The following is an 18,386-nucleotide window of genomic DNA, read 5'->3' on the forward strand; positions in this document are numbered from 1 at the left end:
CATATACAAAATTTATATATTATCTATTTAACACTGCGCGCGGACACCGTGCTTTCGGAGCACTCACTTGGACACCCTGGGACTTTTAAGTCCAAAAGGTTTTTGAAAGCGTTCCTGTGTTACAAAAAATCTATAAAAATTCATGTATCGTCCTTAAGGTTTCAAAAAGTGATTTCACTTACGTAGGCCGGAACTATTGCATTTTTTCCATTCCCGTGGGAATCGTATAAATGAAAAATCGACCGTGCCTTAAAAGGCCTACGGTGTCCGCGCAGTGTTAAATTTATGTATGTAATTTATGTAAAAATCTTAACATAACGACGCGTAAGTTCTGAATCATCAAATATTCACTAAGGAGTAAATTATTGATCTCAGGATGAAAATTATGAAAGAATTTAGAAGTTTAAAAATGTAAAAAATGTAAAAATACATATTATTATCTTTCTATGTATATAAAACATTTTTTCGTTTTAATCTTACGAGCACTCTCGGATTTAGTTACGGAGAAATATATACATATATATATATATATAAATTCCGATGTTTCATGATCGCGAGGCCATAAAAAAGAGCGCTGCCTTCGGACTGACAGCTTTAAAAAATAATCTTGAGTAAAAAGTAAGTATAGAGCATACATATACAGCGACACGCGCACGTGCGTACACGATCGCGAGACGTATCACAATCGCGCGGAAGGTCGGCGCATATAGGCTAATTAAATTACATATAGTAATTACAATCCCGGAGTCTCTTACGACTGGCGCCGCGTTCGCTCTCTTTAAAAATACGATATTCTCTACGATATATGTACAGCACCCGCGATTACAGACGGTGGCGGAAATCAGCAGGTGCATTAAATCACGCTTCTTATACGGCGGTATAAGACGTACGTTGCAAGAATAACAATCGGCAGCGTTAAAGCGCACTCGCGCGCACGACGTAATCACTTCAATTTCGCGTAACTTACCATCATTCGTCCGCGTGGCTGCATCGTGGTATATAAACACTACTTGTATTTATGGTCCATAAATTCGACAGACGAACACTTCGTGTTCTCTGCGTGCATATACGTTTGTTCAATACCATTGCGGTATTGAAGCACGAGGCTCGTCGAAGGATGCGTTCTTATCTAATAACTTTTCACCGATTAAAAAGGCCGATGTGAAAATTTATTCCGTACGCGATTAAAAAAAAAAAGACGTTCCATTAGCGACGTATTAACGTACACCTCTAAGGTCTGAAGATGATAAAACGAGACAATAAAATTATACTATACGTAACTGTAAATAATACTACTGTTTATAATACATGCCCCCTTCCGAGCATCCGTATAAAGGCACTCCTTTTGTAATAATGTATAAATCTCACTGTTACTCCTCCATCTCTTACTCGCGCGCAAATAAATTAAAAAAAAAAAAAAAAGAGAAAAATATTTTCGCAAACACACATTAAAAGTATGTACACTTGAAAGCTACGCATGGAATGTGAATACAAAAATTCTTATGTGTACCTACGAAAATATTAAATATTACGCGAATACCTAAATTATAATTTCCGCCCAACGAGACTTATTTTCCAATTATTCTCTCGGCTCCAATTATTCTCTGACTCAATCTTCCTGACTTTATTCAATTTTCATTTCGCTTAAAAATCGTGCGTTACGTGACATAAAAATTTAAGCAACTGAATTTTCACCACGTTACAAAATTTTACATACGTGTGATAAAAAATTACGCGCGACTTTGCCCTCGTTTTGGGCTCCGTCCGCGTTCAAAGTGCATCGGAAGGTTAAAGCTACGGTGTTCTTAAATAATGTAATCAACCGCGGGAGCGGAAGTGTAAATTACTGATAAGAACGAGCGGAGCATTTGAGACGCCGAGAGAGAGAGAGAGAGAGAGAGAGAGAGAGAGAGAGAGAGAGAGAGAGAGAGAGAGAGAGAGAGAGAGAGAGAGAGAGAGAGAGAGAGAGGAAGAGAGAGAGGGAGAGAGAGAGAGAGAAAGAGAGAGAGAGAGAGAGAGAGAGAGAGAGAGAGAGAGAGAGAGAGAGAAGTCGGCATGAGAGAGGGGGCGAGATTAAATATCTCGGGTGGACGATTACTAAGTTATCTCCCCCGTTGGATTATCATCCCGTGCGATGAATTGGCTCGATACTTGTAAGCCCCGCGAGTTTCTTACATTATATATCGGATCGGTGCAAGTCGGTGATAGACAGTTCCGCGCGAATCGCCTGATGGCGAGCGTTCTTCCGACCCTCTAAGCTCGTCACGCTTCGCACCTGCATCGATGTGCGAAGAACCTCTCGCGATCGATGCATCCGTGACTCTGATATGTGCATTTCTTGTTTTTTTCCCCCCTCTTTTTTCCAGTGGAATGTAAAACGTTCGTACTCACTATTTCGTGCTGAGCAATTTGTACGTTAATACGAAAATAAATCTCGTGCGTTCCGGCATTCGATCGCGGCTTCGAGGAAAACCACCACTAGGAGCTCGCATGTTACACATTCCTGCCTCCCCTCCTGATCGAATCAATCGCCTCGGAAAGGACGTTACTCCGAAATCCTTATTTCTTGGGAAACGCGAGGGCCATTTGCCAGCATCGATACAATCGTACGGAGCCATTCTGTCGCTGTCTCATTCCGTTATCGCTCATTTATCAATGGCCGCGACGGAGCCGGGTTTGTTGCATAAATGCGCGCCTACTCACACCGCGGTGAAATATTGTAATTCGTTACTTCCTAGCTGATACTCGCTTGTCCTCATCTCTCTCCCATTCTTTAAATCAGCTGTTTCTCTATATACCTATCATTTTTCATTTGCAGTTCTGATGTATTTACTTTATTTATTATCATTTCGTGTTATTTCTTACTTTATATCTACATTTATCTTTATTATATTCTATTATTATTTGTTTTCGTTACCCCTCTATCTATCTATGTATAATTCTTCTGTACAGACTGTATTTAGAAATACGTGTGCGTATCTACGCCCGTATATGTGTATGCATACTTTGTATATATGTACATCATTTAAGCTAAGAGAGTGTTAAAGGTTAAAAAGCATTGAGCCAAAACAAGTTAATACTTATTTTTATATTGACGTCACCGGGTTAAAAAATTTGTTATTATTATACTATTATTAGAGTATCTTTTCCTATAGTATTTCTGCTTTGTTTTTTAAGTCTTACCTTCATATGCCCGAAGGTATAAAACTTCAAGTTCATTCATATTGCTTCCTCATAGAGGAAGCTTTGTGACGGTGAAAAAATTTTTTTTCGAGATTTTGATGGAAATAGGTTTAGAATGTTCCAAAATGTCGAGAAATCGTATTAGTAAAAAATGTCCGGAAGTATGTATGTATGTGTGTGTGTACGGATTTTTTGTACACGCATCTACTTCTACAATTTTTTAGATATCGGGATGCATTTTTTTTTAATCGATAGAGTATCATAGAAAGTATGTTCTCCTCAAATTTTATTAAAATCGGTTGACCGGTATAGATTTTATTCGAATTTTTTTTTTTAGAAAAGCGTGTTTTATCCTATAGCTTTCTCAATATTTGATATAGCGATCTATATCTAATTCTATTAAATTTTTCAGTTTTTTCTACCCCTATTTCATATATAATTAATTAAGATTTGGTTAATTAGTTCTGGAGTTACAGACATTTCGTACATACATAGAACCTTGATAAAGTTTAGTCTAATCAACCAAATTTTTTATATATGAAATAGGGGTGGAAAAAACTGCAAAATTTGGCTTCCTCTATGAGGAAGCCAAAAAAATGAATATTAATAATTATACATTAAATAAAATAAAAGCTTCATCCTGATGTAATAATGAGGAAGCAATGTGCAAGTTTGTAATTTGCACCCTTTTTTGGAATTTTAGTATCATAGCTTTAAAAGCGGTATCATTGCCCTCGCTCGTTAGTGTGCAACTTTCTATTATGCTTCTGCTCCTTTACGTACGACACGTTACGACTACTGTACTCGGTAAAATTGATATTATTATTATTATTATTATTATTATTATTACTTAAGAAAAAATCAGGTACAGCGAAAATATACCTATATTTTTTGAACGGACGAGTGATTCGATCATTTCCGAGACGAATGACGCGATTCCATATATTCCCCGCCCCTTTTGAAATCGCTCTCTTATCGTCTAGGTGCGGAATGTGTCGCGCTCATTCCCTCCAGGTCGCGACGTCCTTCATCTCCCGGCCCTCCGAGACGTCGACGACGGCGGGATTGAGCAGCTTCTTGGCGCTCTGCTTGCGCCGCACGTCGTAGCCGCCGATCTGGCCGTTCTCCAGGGGCTCGTTAAAGGCGTGGGTCGCCGCGACGGCGGCGGCAGTGCGCTCGAGGCAGAAGTGCCCGCACGGCACCGTCACGACGAACAGGCCGAACAGAAGCCCGAGAACGTCGCCGGCGAGAACGTCCCACCAGTGGTGCCGGTTGTCGCCCACTCGGGTCATCGAGCACGTAACGGCCCACATGCCCATCAGGCACTGCAGCCACGGCTTCAGAAACAACGTCCGGTTCGGCAGACGGTTCTGCAGGTACCACTGTACGCGGATGCGACAAAAAAGCGAAGACGTTTTTACAAGATGAAAAAAAAAACGGAACTCTCGTATTAATATTATTTATCTGCACGACTGGTTCTATTCTCGTATCATTATAATAATATATTTTTATTCGGCGGTGAGAAAAGAAAAGCGAGAAGAAACCGATCCGTAATATATCTTCTATAATCCGAGCGCTTTGTTTTTTTGTGTTCTCTCCCTTCTTTCTTATTTAAGAAGCGGAGTTATATACGTTCGTTTTCGAGACATTTCGCGGCTCTCTCGCATTCGTCCATCCGTCGCGCGCATCCGTTCCATGAAAATCGATATGCCGTCGATGGATTTTTTTGCGGATTCTTTTCCGTCGTTTAGATACTGACTATCGATACCGGACGGAAGTACTCGACGCCGACACCGCAGTTCTCTGTATTGCCAACCGGCAGCCGAGCTTTATATACGGATAAATTAATTGGAGACATTCTGCTTTCCCAATTTTTTTAACGGTATAAAAGAATGATTTTCGTTAAGTTTTTACGTTTTAAAAGAAAATTTTCTCAAATTCTTACCACCAAGAAGATGCTCGTGTAGACGGAAAGAGCTGAGTGACCGGAGGGGAAGGATTTGCTGGAGTCACTGACGAACCAGTTGGAGAACTCGGTATTCGTGCACGTGTAAGAACTAACGTATCTACAAACAAAATTCGGAAACGTCATTATTTTCGTTGTCTCGGATTAGGCACGGATTAGGATAATATTTAGGGTAAACGTTTTTAGAAAATTCGGAGTGATATTTCGAACAAAATTCTGATGCAGCTTCCATCTCGATTTTACTAATAATATATGGACAAATGGATACTTTATTTGACTGCGAGGATATTTTTGAATGGCATATAAACAAATATCGGATAATCCGACAAGTACGTTGAACGTGTTATAGAACTCTATGTAACCGACCGCATGTAGCAGCGAGCAAGTTTACCTTCCTCGCGATTGATAAATTTATCTTCTCTATGATTAACTAACTATACAATGTATTACACTCTATTTTATATTTAAAAAAATCCATCTAGTAAAAAAAAGATAAAAAGCTGTCGATTTATTTTGCGATAGAGCGTGAATAATAAGTCCGCTCCTCGTGTTATATTCCTCGGCAATCTCAGCATTGCTGAGGACTTACGCAATTATCGCGTCTTATACGTAGGTGCCTGGCATGCGTATTTTTCCGTATTTTTTTGCCGGAGCCCGTGTCGCGGATACAATGCCCACGAACACCACCATTCGCGTCCACCATCAGGCTACCTACACGCCGACGACATAAAGGACGACCAGATTCGGCCTAGATGGCAAGCCAGCCGCCACGGGACAAAGAAAGAAGCAGGTAGAAGAGGGTCGGTGTGCTTACTCATCGGTGCAGTTGTCCGCCTCGCGCGGTTTGCACGTGTCGAGAAAGTGCGGCCGCGGCTCGCCGATCAGGAGTTTCATGATCTCGCAGACGAGCGTGAGCGTCGTAATCCCCGCGCCGTAGTGGCCGTACCAACGCCAGATCTGTCTACCCCGGGTGCCGTAACACGACGCGCTCTCGTAACTGTCGGCGGGATAACAGACGTATTCCACGATCCATATCTGAAATCGACCAAAAAGAATCCTATAATATTACTCTCGAGCTGACTCGTTTTAACCGAGCTGAATCGAGAAAGAAAGATGGATCTCCTTTTCTCTGTCAGAGAGTAAATTGTTGTTTTTTTTTTGTTTTTTGCATACTGCCACTCGTTTCGGAGTGGAGATTATTGAAATATATAGGAGATACATCTATCTTCTTTTAGTTTTCTTATTAATAAATAATTCAATGGTCTTACTGGATTCTTGCATGGAACTTTTCAGTTCCAAGACAAGAAATAAATTCAAAATTTATGAGCGTTCACAGCGCAACATTTTAGAAAAGAATAAGAATTACATTATACGACATAACAGTCGTCGATTTTATCGAGACTAATTTACATTTCCAACATGACTTACATGATTTACATATGATAAAGAAAATGTAAATGTATATCGTAATATCTGGTTGAAGTAACATTGCATAAAACGTATTCAGCTTCAAGTATCTTTTGTATAATAGGTGACTTATACAGAGCTTCAATAATAGTTTTTTCAGTTTAGCATAGAGAGCAAAAATACGAGAAACAAGAATACTTACCACTACTAAAGGCAGGCTTATACTGAAGCCTATCAATAGGGCCATGGAGATTGTGTCGCCTGTGAATTTGAACGAGATCTTCGGGTCATTGCAGAAGAAGCCTATTTGCTGGTATGGTGTCACGTTGAATTCCAGAATCGCCAGGAGTACGGCCACTAAAATGTAATAAACAGTCACGAATCAGAATAGACAGGTAACAATTTATTCCGTTTAGGAGAGATTATAACTCTCTGAGATACAATTAATATTTAGAAAAACTTACAACCTAATCGCAAGTCAGAATATTGACCTTATACACGAAAGAATGGTTTTGCAAAAAGTATCTAAAAATCTAGCTAGATACAGACATACAGATTTGAAAATAATTTTGTTGGACCATCAAAATAATTATGTAGGACGCTCGAGCATTGATGACGATGCAGCAAAAAGTTTTGACATTCTAGCAACCAGCTTAAACGTCCTACATAATTATTTTGACAGTCCAAAAATATTATTTCAGGTCTGTATCCAGCTAAATTTTCAAATATTCAGCAAGATCGTTTTTCCGTTAGAGATGACGCTAAGGCTATTCGGCGCCTGCAATACTTAAATCAGCACTTTGTGCATGTGAAGAAAATGATTAATATATTCTGAATAACTTAATGATGAAATCTACTTTTGTTATACATTGGGTACTTATTGTTATTCTATGAAAGATACCAATTCAAATCGTTTGATTGAAAGAGTATTTGAATTGGCAGAATCTTTCAGTCATTTTTTAAAAGTTTACGAAATTTCCTCAGCCTATCTTATTATTAATTACAAAAAATAGTGATCTAGTGAAAGCGACTTAATTAGGGGGAGGGTGGAGTTTTTAAATGTTCCAACAATAACTGTGTTATAAGTCCGACAAAGAATTGACGCGCAGTTTAATAAGTTATAAAATATGTGTACCCCTATATATGTTATGCTCGAAACATGGGCACTCCTAGGATTGATTAATCAATTCTGCTGAACGACCAAGCGTCTTGGTCAAAGTCTTCATAGTCATTTGCTGAAATGTGTGTATAGACAGTACAATACCGCGGCGGAGTCCATCCTCTGCATAAAACAAAAACTAATCCAACTCCAAGCCTATATAAAAATTGTTTTAACCAAGACGCTTGGTCGTTCCGCAAGATTGACTAGTTAATCCTAAGAATGCCGCGTTTCGGACTTGACCGTAACATATAAGACACACACACGGGAAAAAAAATAAAGTTGCTTCAATTAAACATCGACGTCACGGGCTGCCACAAGCATATGTATATGTATATGGTACATCTTTTTTTTTCCGTGCATAGAAATAATATTAGGTTATTACTAACAATAAGATCCAAGCTGGGGATCGTGAATGGCATTCATGCGCATGTGTGAAGTTTAAATGAAAAACGAATTTGATTTAAAATGTGAATATATATATGTGCAAAGTAGATTTAAGATAATCTACCAGTATATATATGTATATATATATAGAGAGAGACGGCTTTTCTTCTTTCTCCATACATGAAACGTTCGCGCATGGATATTTTGGCAAATTTTTTGGACAAAATATTCTGTTATTTTAATAAGCATAATAACGAAAGAATTAAATGTCCTGATAAACACAATTTTTCATGCTCAATGCCAATTCTTTTGCATTAAATATTTTATTATTCTTTCTCAAACCATACAACAGTTTGTTTCTAAAGATTTATTCCTACTTGGTGCCAATCATACTTTTTGTAGATAGAATATACAACAGCTTCTTTCCAAAAATTTAAAATAGGTACAATAGCTTTTTCCTTAAGATTTGAAATATACAATAGTTTTTTTCTAAAGATTTTTATGTATGATAGAATATAGCAGAGATTAAAACAACACGGTTTCACACACATAATGATATTTCGGCGCGGACACTTGACACTCCTATTTATCATTTTTTAAAAAGTATGCGTGTTATGCCGCCCCTGCTTTCCTCGTACATGTCATATGATTAATACAAAGTCTAATATGTGAATCAAAAGCTCGTGCACGTGTTTACAGGAATCATCATCGCATACGTGACCGAATATATGTCGCGTAATCGAGAGATTGGCGACTTCCTTATTGATTTTTAGCGCCAATCGAGAAAGATAATAACGGAGAAAATATTTGCCAAGCTTTTCCTACCATATTTCTCGCATTTTAATACCCTTCAAGTATAATGCTTCCGACAGATGAAACGTTTCAGCGTATGTTGGTAAAGCCGTTGTTTGACGACCTCTCTGATAAGAATCATCGGTCCTTCTGATAAATCAATCTGTGTCTAGAGATGAGTAGTCACTATATGAATGAGTCGTCTAAATTCCGACGAGTTGCGTAAAGATAAATAAGATTTTCGGAGCCGCAGGTTGGAGCGCGCAAATGAGCCGGAACGCGAAGCCGATATGCCGCCGATGCTTTCCGCAGATCGGCGAAAACATTTTGGCCCGTATTCTCAGTTAACTTTTATCGATAAAAACGCGCTTTTATTTCTGGAGATGCCATTAGTTACGTATACGTTCACGCATACCTCATACGTTCATATACTTCATACATTACATATACTACAGCATTTCATAGATAAAAGCGCGCTTTTATCGATAAAAGTTAACTGAGAAGACGGACCATTCTCTGCGTTTCGTCCACGTCAGTCGCGAACATGAAGCTCGCATCTTCCGGAATCCGGAATTAGCGCGCAAGATTGAATGCGACGCGTTCCGAAGCGTACATACAGCGATATATAGCGCTGAAAATCTAACATATAGCTCACGTTATGTGTATATGTGTACTGTCGAATACATTTTGGAATGCGTCCCGAGCCAAGTCGCGATTGCAGCACGATCGAATGAATTTGTAATCAGATAACGCGCGCGCGGTATATATGCCGAGCGTTTTATCTCTCACGTATACGTATATTGAAAATTCTACGTTTTTTTTCCCCGCCTCGTACGCACCAACGGCAAAGTGATTGCGACGAGACCACTTGATCAGCAGACGCGGCGTCATCCTTCGTCTCTCGACGGTTCTCTCTATCTGTCCTTTTTCTTCCTTCGCGACAGAAGGATTTTCCACGTGACGGTGCATCGTTCTCCGACGAGCGGACGATCGCGCATCCCCCGCGGCAGGAAGGAAACGTCCTTTCGACGACACCGCGACGTTACTGCTCGTTCGCTCGTCCGTCACGCGAACGGTTCTGACCATACCGAGGCGCTCGCATCCTCGCATGTCGCACGTCACGTTGTCGTCAATGTGATTTAGCGCGCGTGCGCAATCGAGATACGCGCGAGATCACATTCCAATCGCCTGCACACGAGAAAACAATTTCCTCCTTTCGGAGCAGTGGGAAAAAGTGGCGGGAAAAGAGACAAAAGATTGATTCGGATCTATAATTCGTGTTATGTATGTATACTCGTCCGTTATGCATCATATATATATATATATACTGTTAAATATTAAAAAATGAAATTTAAACCAATAACCTTAATTTAAGTAACATTTTGTTATTAAACCTTAAATTAATAACAGAATAAAAATATTATTTAACTTAAACCTTTTATTGATCTTGAACCTTAAGTTAAATAACATTTTGTTATTTTTAACTACCATGCGTGTCAAAATTTTTTATTTTGACACAAAACAGTAAGATATTATTTTAAATTTTAACTCCACTGCAGTTTACTTAAATTAACGAAATATTTTGAACAGGAATGGCGACTTATATATATATATATATATATATATATATATATATAAGAATGGTTAAAAATGACTCAAATGGAATATAATTTGACACTACGAATTTAACAGTGTATATCACTTATCGATATGTATGCGAATTCGATTTACGAGCAAAACAGAGCAGAGAACTCGCAACCTTAATTTTAGCGAGAAATTTTCTGAAGAATACATTTCAAATCGAATTCTTTCTCAAGTAAGATATTCTCGGGTAGTATATATATATTTTATTATAAAATTTAAATAAATATAAACCATTTAGTGTGTAAAATACGGTAAAATGTTTAAAAATTTTATAATGTAATTCTCCTCGAGGAGATTCAATTTCTATATTAGGACTTGTATATTATACGCAATGTATTTTTATTTAGGATACTATAGGTCTAATCTCGCGTATAATATATATCCTAGTATAAGAAATACATCTCATATTTGCATATTGCCGGGAAAAATTTTTTTATATATAATTATGTATAGATATATATAAAATATGTTCGCATACGTTTTCTCTCTCTTGTATAATCTCTGTTCGCTCGTCATATATATTATAAGAAAAATAATCTTTTGCATTATTTTTTACAACAAATAAAATTGCAATTAAATTATATATTCTTATATTATACATATATAATTATTACATATATGTATGATTATATATAGGCAATTTTTTTATTTCTTTAAACATTGTTTTTTTTTGTAAAGAAACAACGCAAAAATTATTCTTTTAATTGTTTTCTATAATTTTTTTTTCATTACTTTTCTTGTCTGTACGAACGAGGAGATTATACGAGAGAAAGAAAACATATACGGACATATTTTATATATAATTATATGTAAAAAAAATTTTCCCGAATTAGGATATATACAACCAAAATTATTAAGCACTTTATTAAAATAAAGTTTTTTCAAAATAGCATTTATCTATTTTTGAAAGAAATAAAAAAATTAACATTTATAATAATAATTAATAAACGCTCCAGTAAACAACTTTTAAACAATAGAAATCTTCCCTGATATTAAATTCAGTACAGCATAATGATTGTAAGGGTGCCTAATAATTTAACCAAGGTTGTATATTATGCATCTCGTATTTCTACAATATTAGGCTGTGTATATTACACGCTAGAGAAACCAAATTTAGTCAAATTTCAATGTATCCGGTCATAAATATTAGATACTCAGGAAAATTGGCTCGGTGGGTAGGGTTACGCGAATAATATTAATAACGCAGTCGTTCGGTGAAGCGAACAACATGGTTTAGTCAATTATCTGAATGATAATTCTACAAGTAAATTATGCAATATACGCGTCAACGCATATACGCATCTGTAATTTTATTAAACCGTTGACGGTGTATAATGCGTCTATCGATTCGCTGTTCGCATTTGTTGCAATTGTAAAATTTATAAATTCGAAAAAGACAGTACCTGATATAAAGTGTATGGAATGCTCTATGCAGACATCGTAAAAATACAAAAGGTAGATTTCCCATTAAAATTTAGTACGAACGACATACGGAAGCCTCGTATCACAACTATGATGCATTCGAATAGGAAATTTGTCAATAAAAAAAAAACACAAGGAGGTATATGTCAGATTATTCATTCTAATGCTGTTGTTTCCGTACCGCATGTCCTATACCGCAAAGGGATTTCCATTGTGGTTACTTTAGATTGCGAACAGGATTTTCTAGTGATATATGATTAGCAAAGTGACAACTCAATGACATTGTGCAATAGATAACTTATCGTAGGTAAATTACATAAACTCGCGCTCTCTCTTTTTCGTACAATAGTTTATATACATAATACATAGCATATAAGAGAACAAAGATCACAGTAAAGACTTGAGTGAACTGGAGTAAAGAATGCAAAGCAGATGTAAAATTCGCTTTTGCGAAGATATCACTAAACAGAGATAATATTGGAACACAAAATGTTTTTAGCCAATGTTATATGTGTGTATTTGTGCATATAAATCTAATAAATTTAAATAATTTAATTATTATTCTGAAGTCTTCAGAATTCCACTAGAACTTTGAAAGGTCTCAAGATTACTGATCAAATTATTTAGATTTCTTAGGCAGCCTCATACAACGCACGTATGTATTTACACATATGCAATGTAATTTGATAAGTTACATCGATACAACGAGTAGATACGCTGTTCACTATATTATAGTAATTTAAGTTTATTCAAACTTTGCTTTGAAAAATGATGTAATGATTATATGTTGTACAAATACAAATTCTTAATAGTCTGTGGTTTTTTTTAAATATTTGTAAATTTAAACTTTAGTCGTAAACACGTAAAAAGAGATAAACGACGAGACTGATAATATAATCCTCCAAAAAATTTTAAAGTCTCTCTTTAACCAAATTACTCAGAAATCTTCATAATGCTTAAAAAAAAACGGCGATTTATCTGTAGGTTTGGAGTACGTTTTCCACGTGGAAACCTTTATAAGTTTTGGCTCCGTCAAGCGTGAGTGCGCCCGCCACGTGTCGCTCGTAACCTTTTTTGTCGTTAGATAAAACGCGCACGTTTGGCGTATAATCCAATTAGTCGCGCAAGGCGTAAAAAAAATAATGCGCTACCTCACACGCCGAGTACCACGTGATAATTACGATTTTCGCTTACGTAAAAAAAAAAAGAAAAAAAAAAACGAGTGACACGAACGATCGTGACGCTCCAAAGCGCGACTTATAAAAACATTTTACGGCTTGTATATTATCAATATAAATAATATAAAATATATGCCGTTTCTTTCTACATAATGTGACATTAAATACAACATAATATCGTTGCATCGTTTATTACCTTGAAAATGACTAATTTTTTTACACGTCTATAACATCGGTTCCATTTTTTTTTAAGGCGACTATTAAGTTAATATTCTCATATTATTCCATTAAATCGTAAATTCTCATTGTAGAGATTATATATTTTGAATTTATATATTTAAAAAAAAATAGCAATTTTATTCGCTTTATGCAGAATTTCTTATCAACTTGCCGTCAAAGAATGAAAGAAATCGCAACATGTCGCGAATTTGTACCGATGAGTGTTACTTCGTGTGGTAGTCACATGTTAACACATGTATTTAATCACGTATAAATAATCGTGAGTGTTTCATACTTCGACAAGTGCTAACAAAGTGATTGATGATTACGTGCATGAATAATTTCATTTAGGGTCGGTTGTTCCAACCTATTGGTAAACTAACCAATAGTTAAATCATATGTCTATCTTTGTATAATTTAAAGGAAAAAATTTATTCGTGTTTCGCAGAATCTTTCTCGGAGATTTTAATTACTTAAGGATGAATTTGATATATATCATTTTATTTAGTTCTTGGATAAACATTTCCTTTTTACGCATTTTATCTTTGATTCTAGAATAAATAAAAAGTACAACCTCACAAGTATAATTAGACTTCAAAGCCATAAATTTTTCATAAATAATTTTATAAATGAATTAAGATGTAATTAACCCTTATACTCGCATGGAGTATAAAATACACTCCAGTCTTATAGGAATCTACTAAGTTTACAGAGTAAAAATTTTTTTTTATTAAATGCACAAATTGTTTTTCAATTAAAGAAGAATTTTTAAGCTTATCTTTATCCAGAAGATATATAAAACATTATCAACCTTTATATGATTGTAAATCATCAAAGAGAACAATGAAAATTGAGATATAATGTTAGGATGTAATGCACCCCACGCGAGTAATTATGTTTAAACAACTACGCGAGAATAATGTAGAGTTATAAACGTCTAAATCTCATTTTAGTTTAGAATATTTTACAATTTACACTGTATGTATATTATAAAATAAAGTTATGCGTAAGACAAAACAACAGTTGCGCAGTAAGATAAAACAAAAGTTGCGCAGTAACAGTCAGCATCAACTGAACAACAAAAATTAATAATAGAATACTAATTGGTATGCCTATATCATCCGTAAACATATTCGTTGTAAACATAAAATCGAATGGAAATAAAATGTAAATGAAAAAGCAGTGCCAAGTCTTGTAATTCTCGCGTAAATCAAGGCAAATTTTTATCGATTATTTTATTAAAAATACATATAATTTAATATACAATTTTAATATAACTTTTTGTTATAATATTATCGTATAACATAAAGCAATATCACAGCGTCAATTATATAACATTTTGTTTAGATATTGGTAAAATCTAAAGAATCGAGAATAAACGCGCTTAAATTCCATCGTGACGTTGATGACGTGATAATGGACTCAAAATTGTCAGAGTTAATTTAACAATTTAACGAAGCACTACGCATACTGAAATTGACGACTTTCCTATTTATCTTATGTAAATTTGGCCTGACTCATCTTATCAAGTCACGGAAAATATTCTGCGTCACTATATGAATAATTAAAATTCATCGAAATAAATTCTGCGAAATTGGAATAAATCACATTATGTTTCACGCGCGTATTTCTCTTTGCGTTAAAAAAGAACCTTATCGATTACTAAATCGCCGAAACAGTCACACTTGAACAATCCGAATATATTCTCTGTTGATACGTGTAAAATGTGTGCGTGTCATCTTTTTTCTCATTTTTATATGACAGATAAAACTCATTAAATTTGCTCACAGTGAATGAATCATCTTCGATGTAGAAGCAAACAAACTATCATATTAAATATCACCCTTATTAAATATCACCTAACAACATATTAAATATCACCCTTGTTTTTTCTTTGTGATGCACCTCCGGATTCGTGGCAGCCTTGATCTTTCGTGCTGAGTGACTATTGCTATCATATATACATATAGAGATGAACGAGACGAGCAAATTACGGAAATTAAGTGCCCTTTGTCACACTTTCGCGACGAGGGATATCTCATCGCGGCGGAGGGAAAAATGAGTAGACGAGTAGAGAATTGCAACATGTATCGTGATTCATTCCTAATGCATTTCAGCGTGCAGCTATGTAAACCGGGAAACAGTGAAATGCCTTAACACCGTTGAAAATGTTTTTCTAAAAATTTAATCATAATATAAAAAAAATATTATGTATATGTATTAATATAATTATATGTAATATGTATTAATATATATGCTGAGCTGTGGCTTTGAAATCATCGAAGTACCAACATTTCTTATTGATTTTTTTATTATCTAGCAAAACCAATATTATCATATTTCGCTATTCTAATAATTATAAGTATGCATCTTATATACTCCATGAATATTATTTTATTATATTTATTACACTTTATTTTGTAATCATATTTTTTAACACATTTTATCGGAGAGATCACTCTTTTCTCAGTTTATATTCAAAAAATTATAATTCAGTAGCTCGTTACATAATTTTCCATTTCGCGGATCTTGTGTGCTTATACGTACGACCGTTAAATCGCACGATCCAGCATCGGTTTCGTCCGATCAAAAAGATTGACCGGACAACGTTTTAACTTCCACGTGCATGGTCCGGCGTCGTACGTGTGCGCGGGCACATTTACGGCATTTACGCCCCTAGGACGATCCCTAAACTCAAATTAGCCTTGAGTTCTCCTTAATCCGTGCCTGACCAACCGTGCGTGTCACGCTCGCTGCATATGTGCGAGCCGGAGAGGAACGGGCGATGAGAGTGGCACACATCTGTAAGCCACAAACGTTGCGGGGGAGAACACAACACCCACCAGTGTGACATACATGGCTGCGTCGTAATCGTTTAAGAGGTTAAAGCCCCGTTTCATACTTCGGGATACATATTTTTCTCCTTCTTCCTCTTTTCCGTTCTTTCTCTTGCGAAAATCTGCGCAGAGTTCATCCACGAGACATGCATGTGATTAAGTCGGCACGCGGATAGAAGAAGAGGATAAAGAAGTTCAGTCATCCCTCCCTTCCTCCCATCACCGGGAATAACATTAATCTAAAATTAACTTATTTAATTTTTACTTAATTATACATGGACATGACTCTTGTGTGTCAAATTAGAATCATTTTAAGATCGAATAAATCTAATTTAAAATAATTCACTATAGATATGCATGCGTGAAAAGGAAATTTATTTAATTGTAAATTTTATTGTTTTTTTTTTTACTTTTCGCCGTCTTTTTGCATCAACATCTCGTCAGTCACGGTGACATATCTTATCAAGATAAGTATATTTTAGTTTCTTATATACGTAAAGATAAATCTCAGTAAATGCATCGCAAGATAGTCAACTAATTTGATTATAACTCGTTCGAAATGAATATTAGTCTTATCACGTTCGTTATCTTGGATATTCTTTCTACATATAAGAGAGACTTGGCTCATTAAATAACATTCGTATACGCTTGTATTGTCGGCACGTATACGGTGCTTAGAACGCGAGATCGCGCAGCTCATTGCCATCATTACGCGACAGATGCACAGGGATATTTAAAGCGACACGCTCGTAAAAATTCTAATTAAACACCCGCCCGTAATATATTGCATTACACAAAGCGGCACACCCGTAAAAATTCTAGTCAAACACTCGTCCGTAATATTGCATTACACAGTTCGTGGTTTCCCTGTCAGGCTTCATTACACGCGTGGTTTCACCCTCGGCGAATGCGCTCCCATGCAAAAGACTGCACTCGTACCGCATAAGCGACAGGAGAAAAAAAAACGAAGAGAAAAAAAAAGAGAGAGACAAGCCACCTCGGTCAGAATTCGATTCTCGCGTTTCTATTCTGCGTCTGTGATTCGTCTGACGTATCGAATAACGATTGATTAGAAGTGACCGAGAATCTAAAGTTAAATCTCGGTAGATGCAAAAGCTTCACCTCTCTTTTTATCGATACATAAAATTATTAAATTATTAAAAGTATCAATTATAAATTTTCAATTTAGTTATCCTATAACAAAAAAATCGTCAAGTGTAATAAATAATAGAAGAAAAATAGATCTAAAAATTCTTCATTTTTTATAAAAGCATTATAAATTATAAAGTGCCGAAACGAGTATAGTCCAAAAAATTGTGGAAAATATAAAACAATAATAAGATTATATTACTTACATTTTATTCAACTTCCCTATTATGACTCTTCTCCTCGTTTATAAATTATATAAATATATCTCTTGATGTGTTTTTTCAATCGAGAAGAAAGTTAGATCACAATTTTATAAACGAGATAGTTGTCAGCGAGAATGCAATGCTCGCGATTAAATTAACCATAACAGCGCGCCAGTTTCCGCGAAGTTTCGCGCTTTTAACTGTTCAGGAAGAATGCGCGGCATGTACTTCCGACTATTCACGGTTTGCTTGCTAATGCAATAACGCCAGACGCGCCAGTTAACAAGCTAACACTTCCTCCCGTCGCGGGCGTAAAGACATGCACATTCGCCGGTCACGAATATTTATATGGGGGCTAATAAAAGCCATGCCGCGCTCAATTAGCGAAATGGGCTTTAAATACTAGATTCGTCAAATTGGCTATCAGAGACGGAGTAGGCAGTATGACTTGCATCGAGGAAGTAACCGCAAAATTCAATTTGAAATTCCCTATCCGTGAGAAGGATATATGTCTGATAAAAGGGCAACGATAGCGCGAGTCTTTTCTGAAGAGAAATCCAACCATGCTATGGATTCATATAGCGAAGCCGATGAGTGTATCAAAATCTGAAAATTGTCAAATACATATAGGTATTGCGGATAATCATCGAGCTCACTTTATGGAATTTCGGTGCAAACGCGTAAAATTACATTCACGGCGGGAACGCACAATAAATGAAACTTCAAAATTCAATTTACGGGAATTACATGACAAAATGATTATTTCCGCAATCTTTAATCGCAAATTTCTTAATTAATGAAATACTGAGAAGGAACGATTAAAAGCTTTTGCCCCCCCCC

The 18,386-nt window shown here is 36.0% G+C and overlaps 1 protein-coding gene across 3 annotated transcripts in view; it reads right to left on the minus strand.

Moving 5' to 3' along the window:
- Positions 1-115: 115 nt before the first annotated feature.
- LOC143900826 (phospholipid phosphatase 1) overlaps positions 116-18,386 on the minus strand; it is a 29,992-nt gene continuing 11,721 nt past the window's right edge. For 2 of the 3 annotated variants that reach the window (XM_077412567.1, XM_077412568.1), the window contains exons 3-6: positions 6,759-6,913; positions 5,964-6,184; positions 5,129-5,249; positions 116-4,565 (exon numbers count right to left, since the gene is read on the minus strand). In XM_077412567.1, the coding sequence (XP_077268693.1) occupies positions 4,185-4,565; positions 5,129-5,249; positions 5,964-6,184; positions 6,759-6,913 (878 nt within the window). In that variant the 3' untranslated portion in view covers positions 116-4,184. Of the gene's footprint in view, positions 4,566-5,128; positions 5,250-5,963; positions 6,185-6,758; positions 6,914-9,733; positions 9,984-18,386 lie in introns of those variants that run through there. The other variant, XM_077412566.1, reaches the window with a different exon arrangement.

This window comes from Temnothorax americanus, unplaced genomic scaffold (assembly GCF_048541705.1).
Source record: "Temnothorax americanus isolate GAGA-0224 unplaced genomic scaffold, ASM4854170v1 Scaffold30, whole genome shotgun sequence".
NCBI classification, from domain to species: Eukaryota; Metazoa; Arthropoda; class Insecta; order Hymenoptera; family Formicidae; genus Temnothorax; species Temnothorax americanus.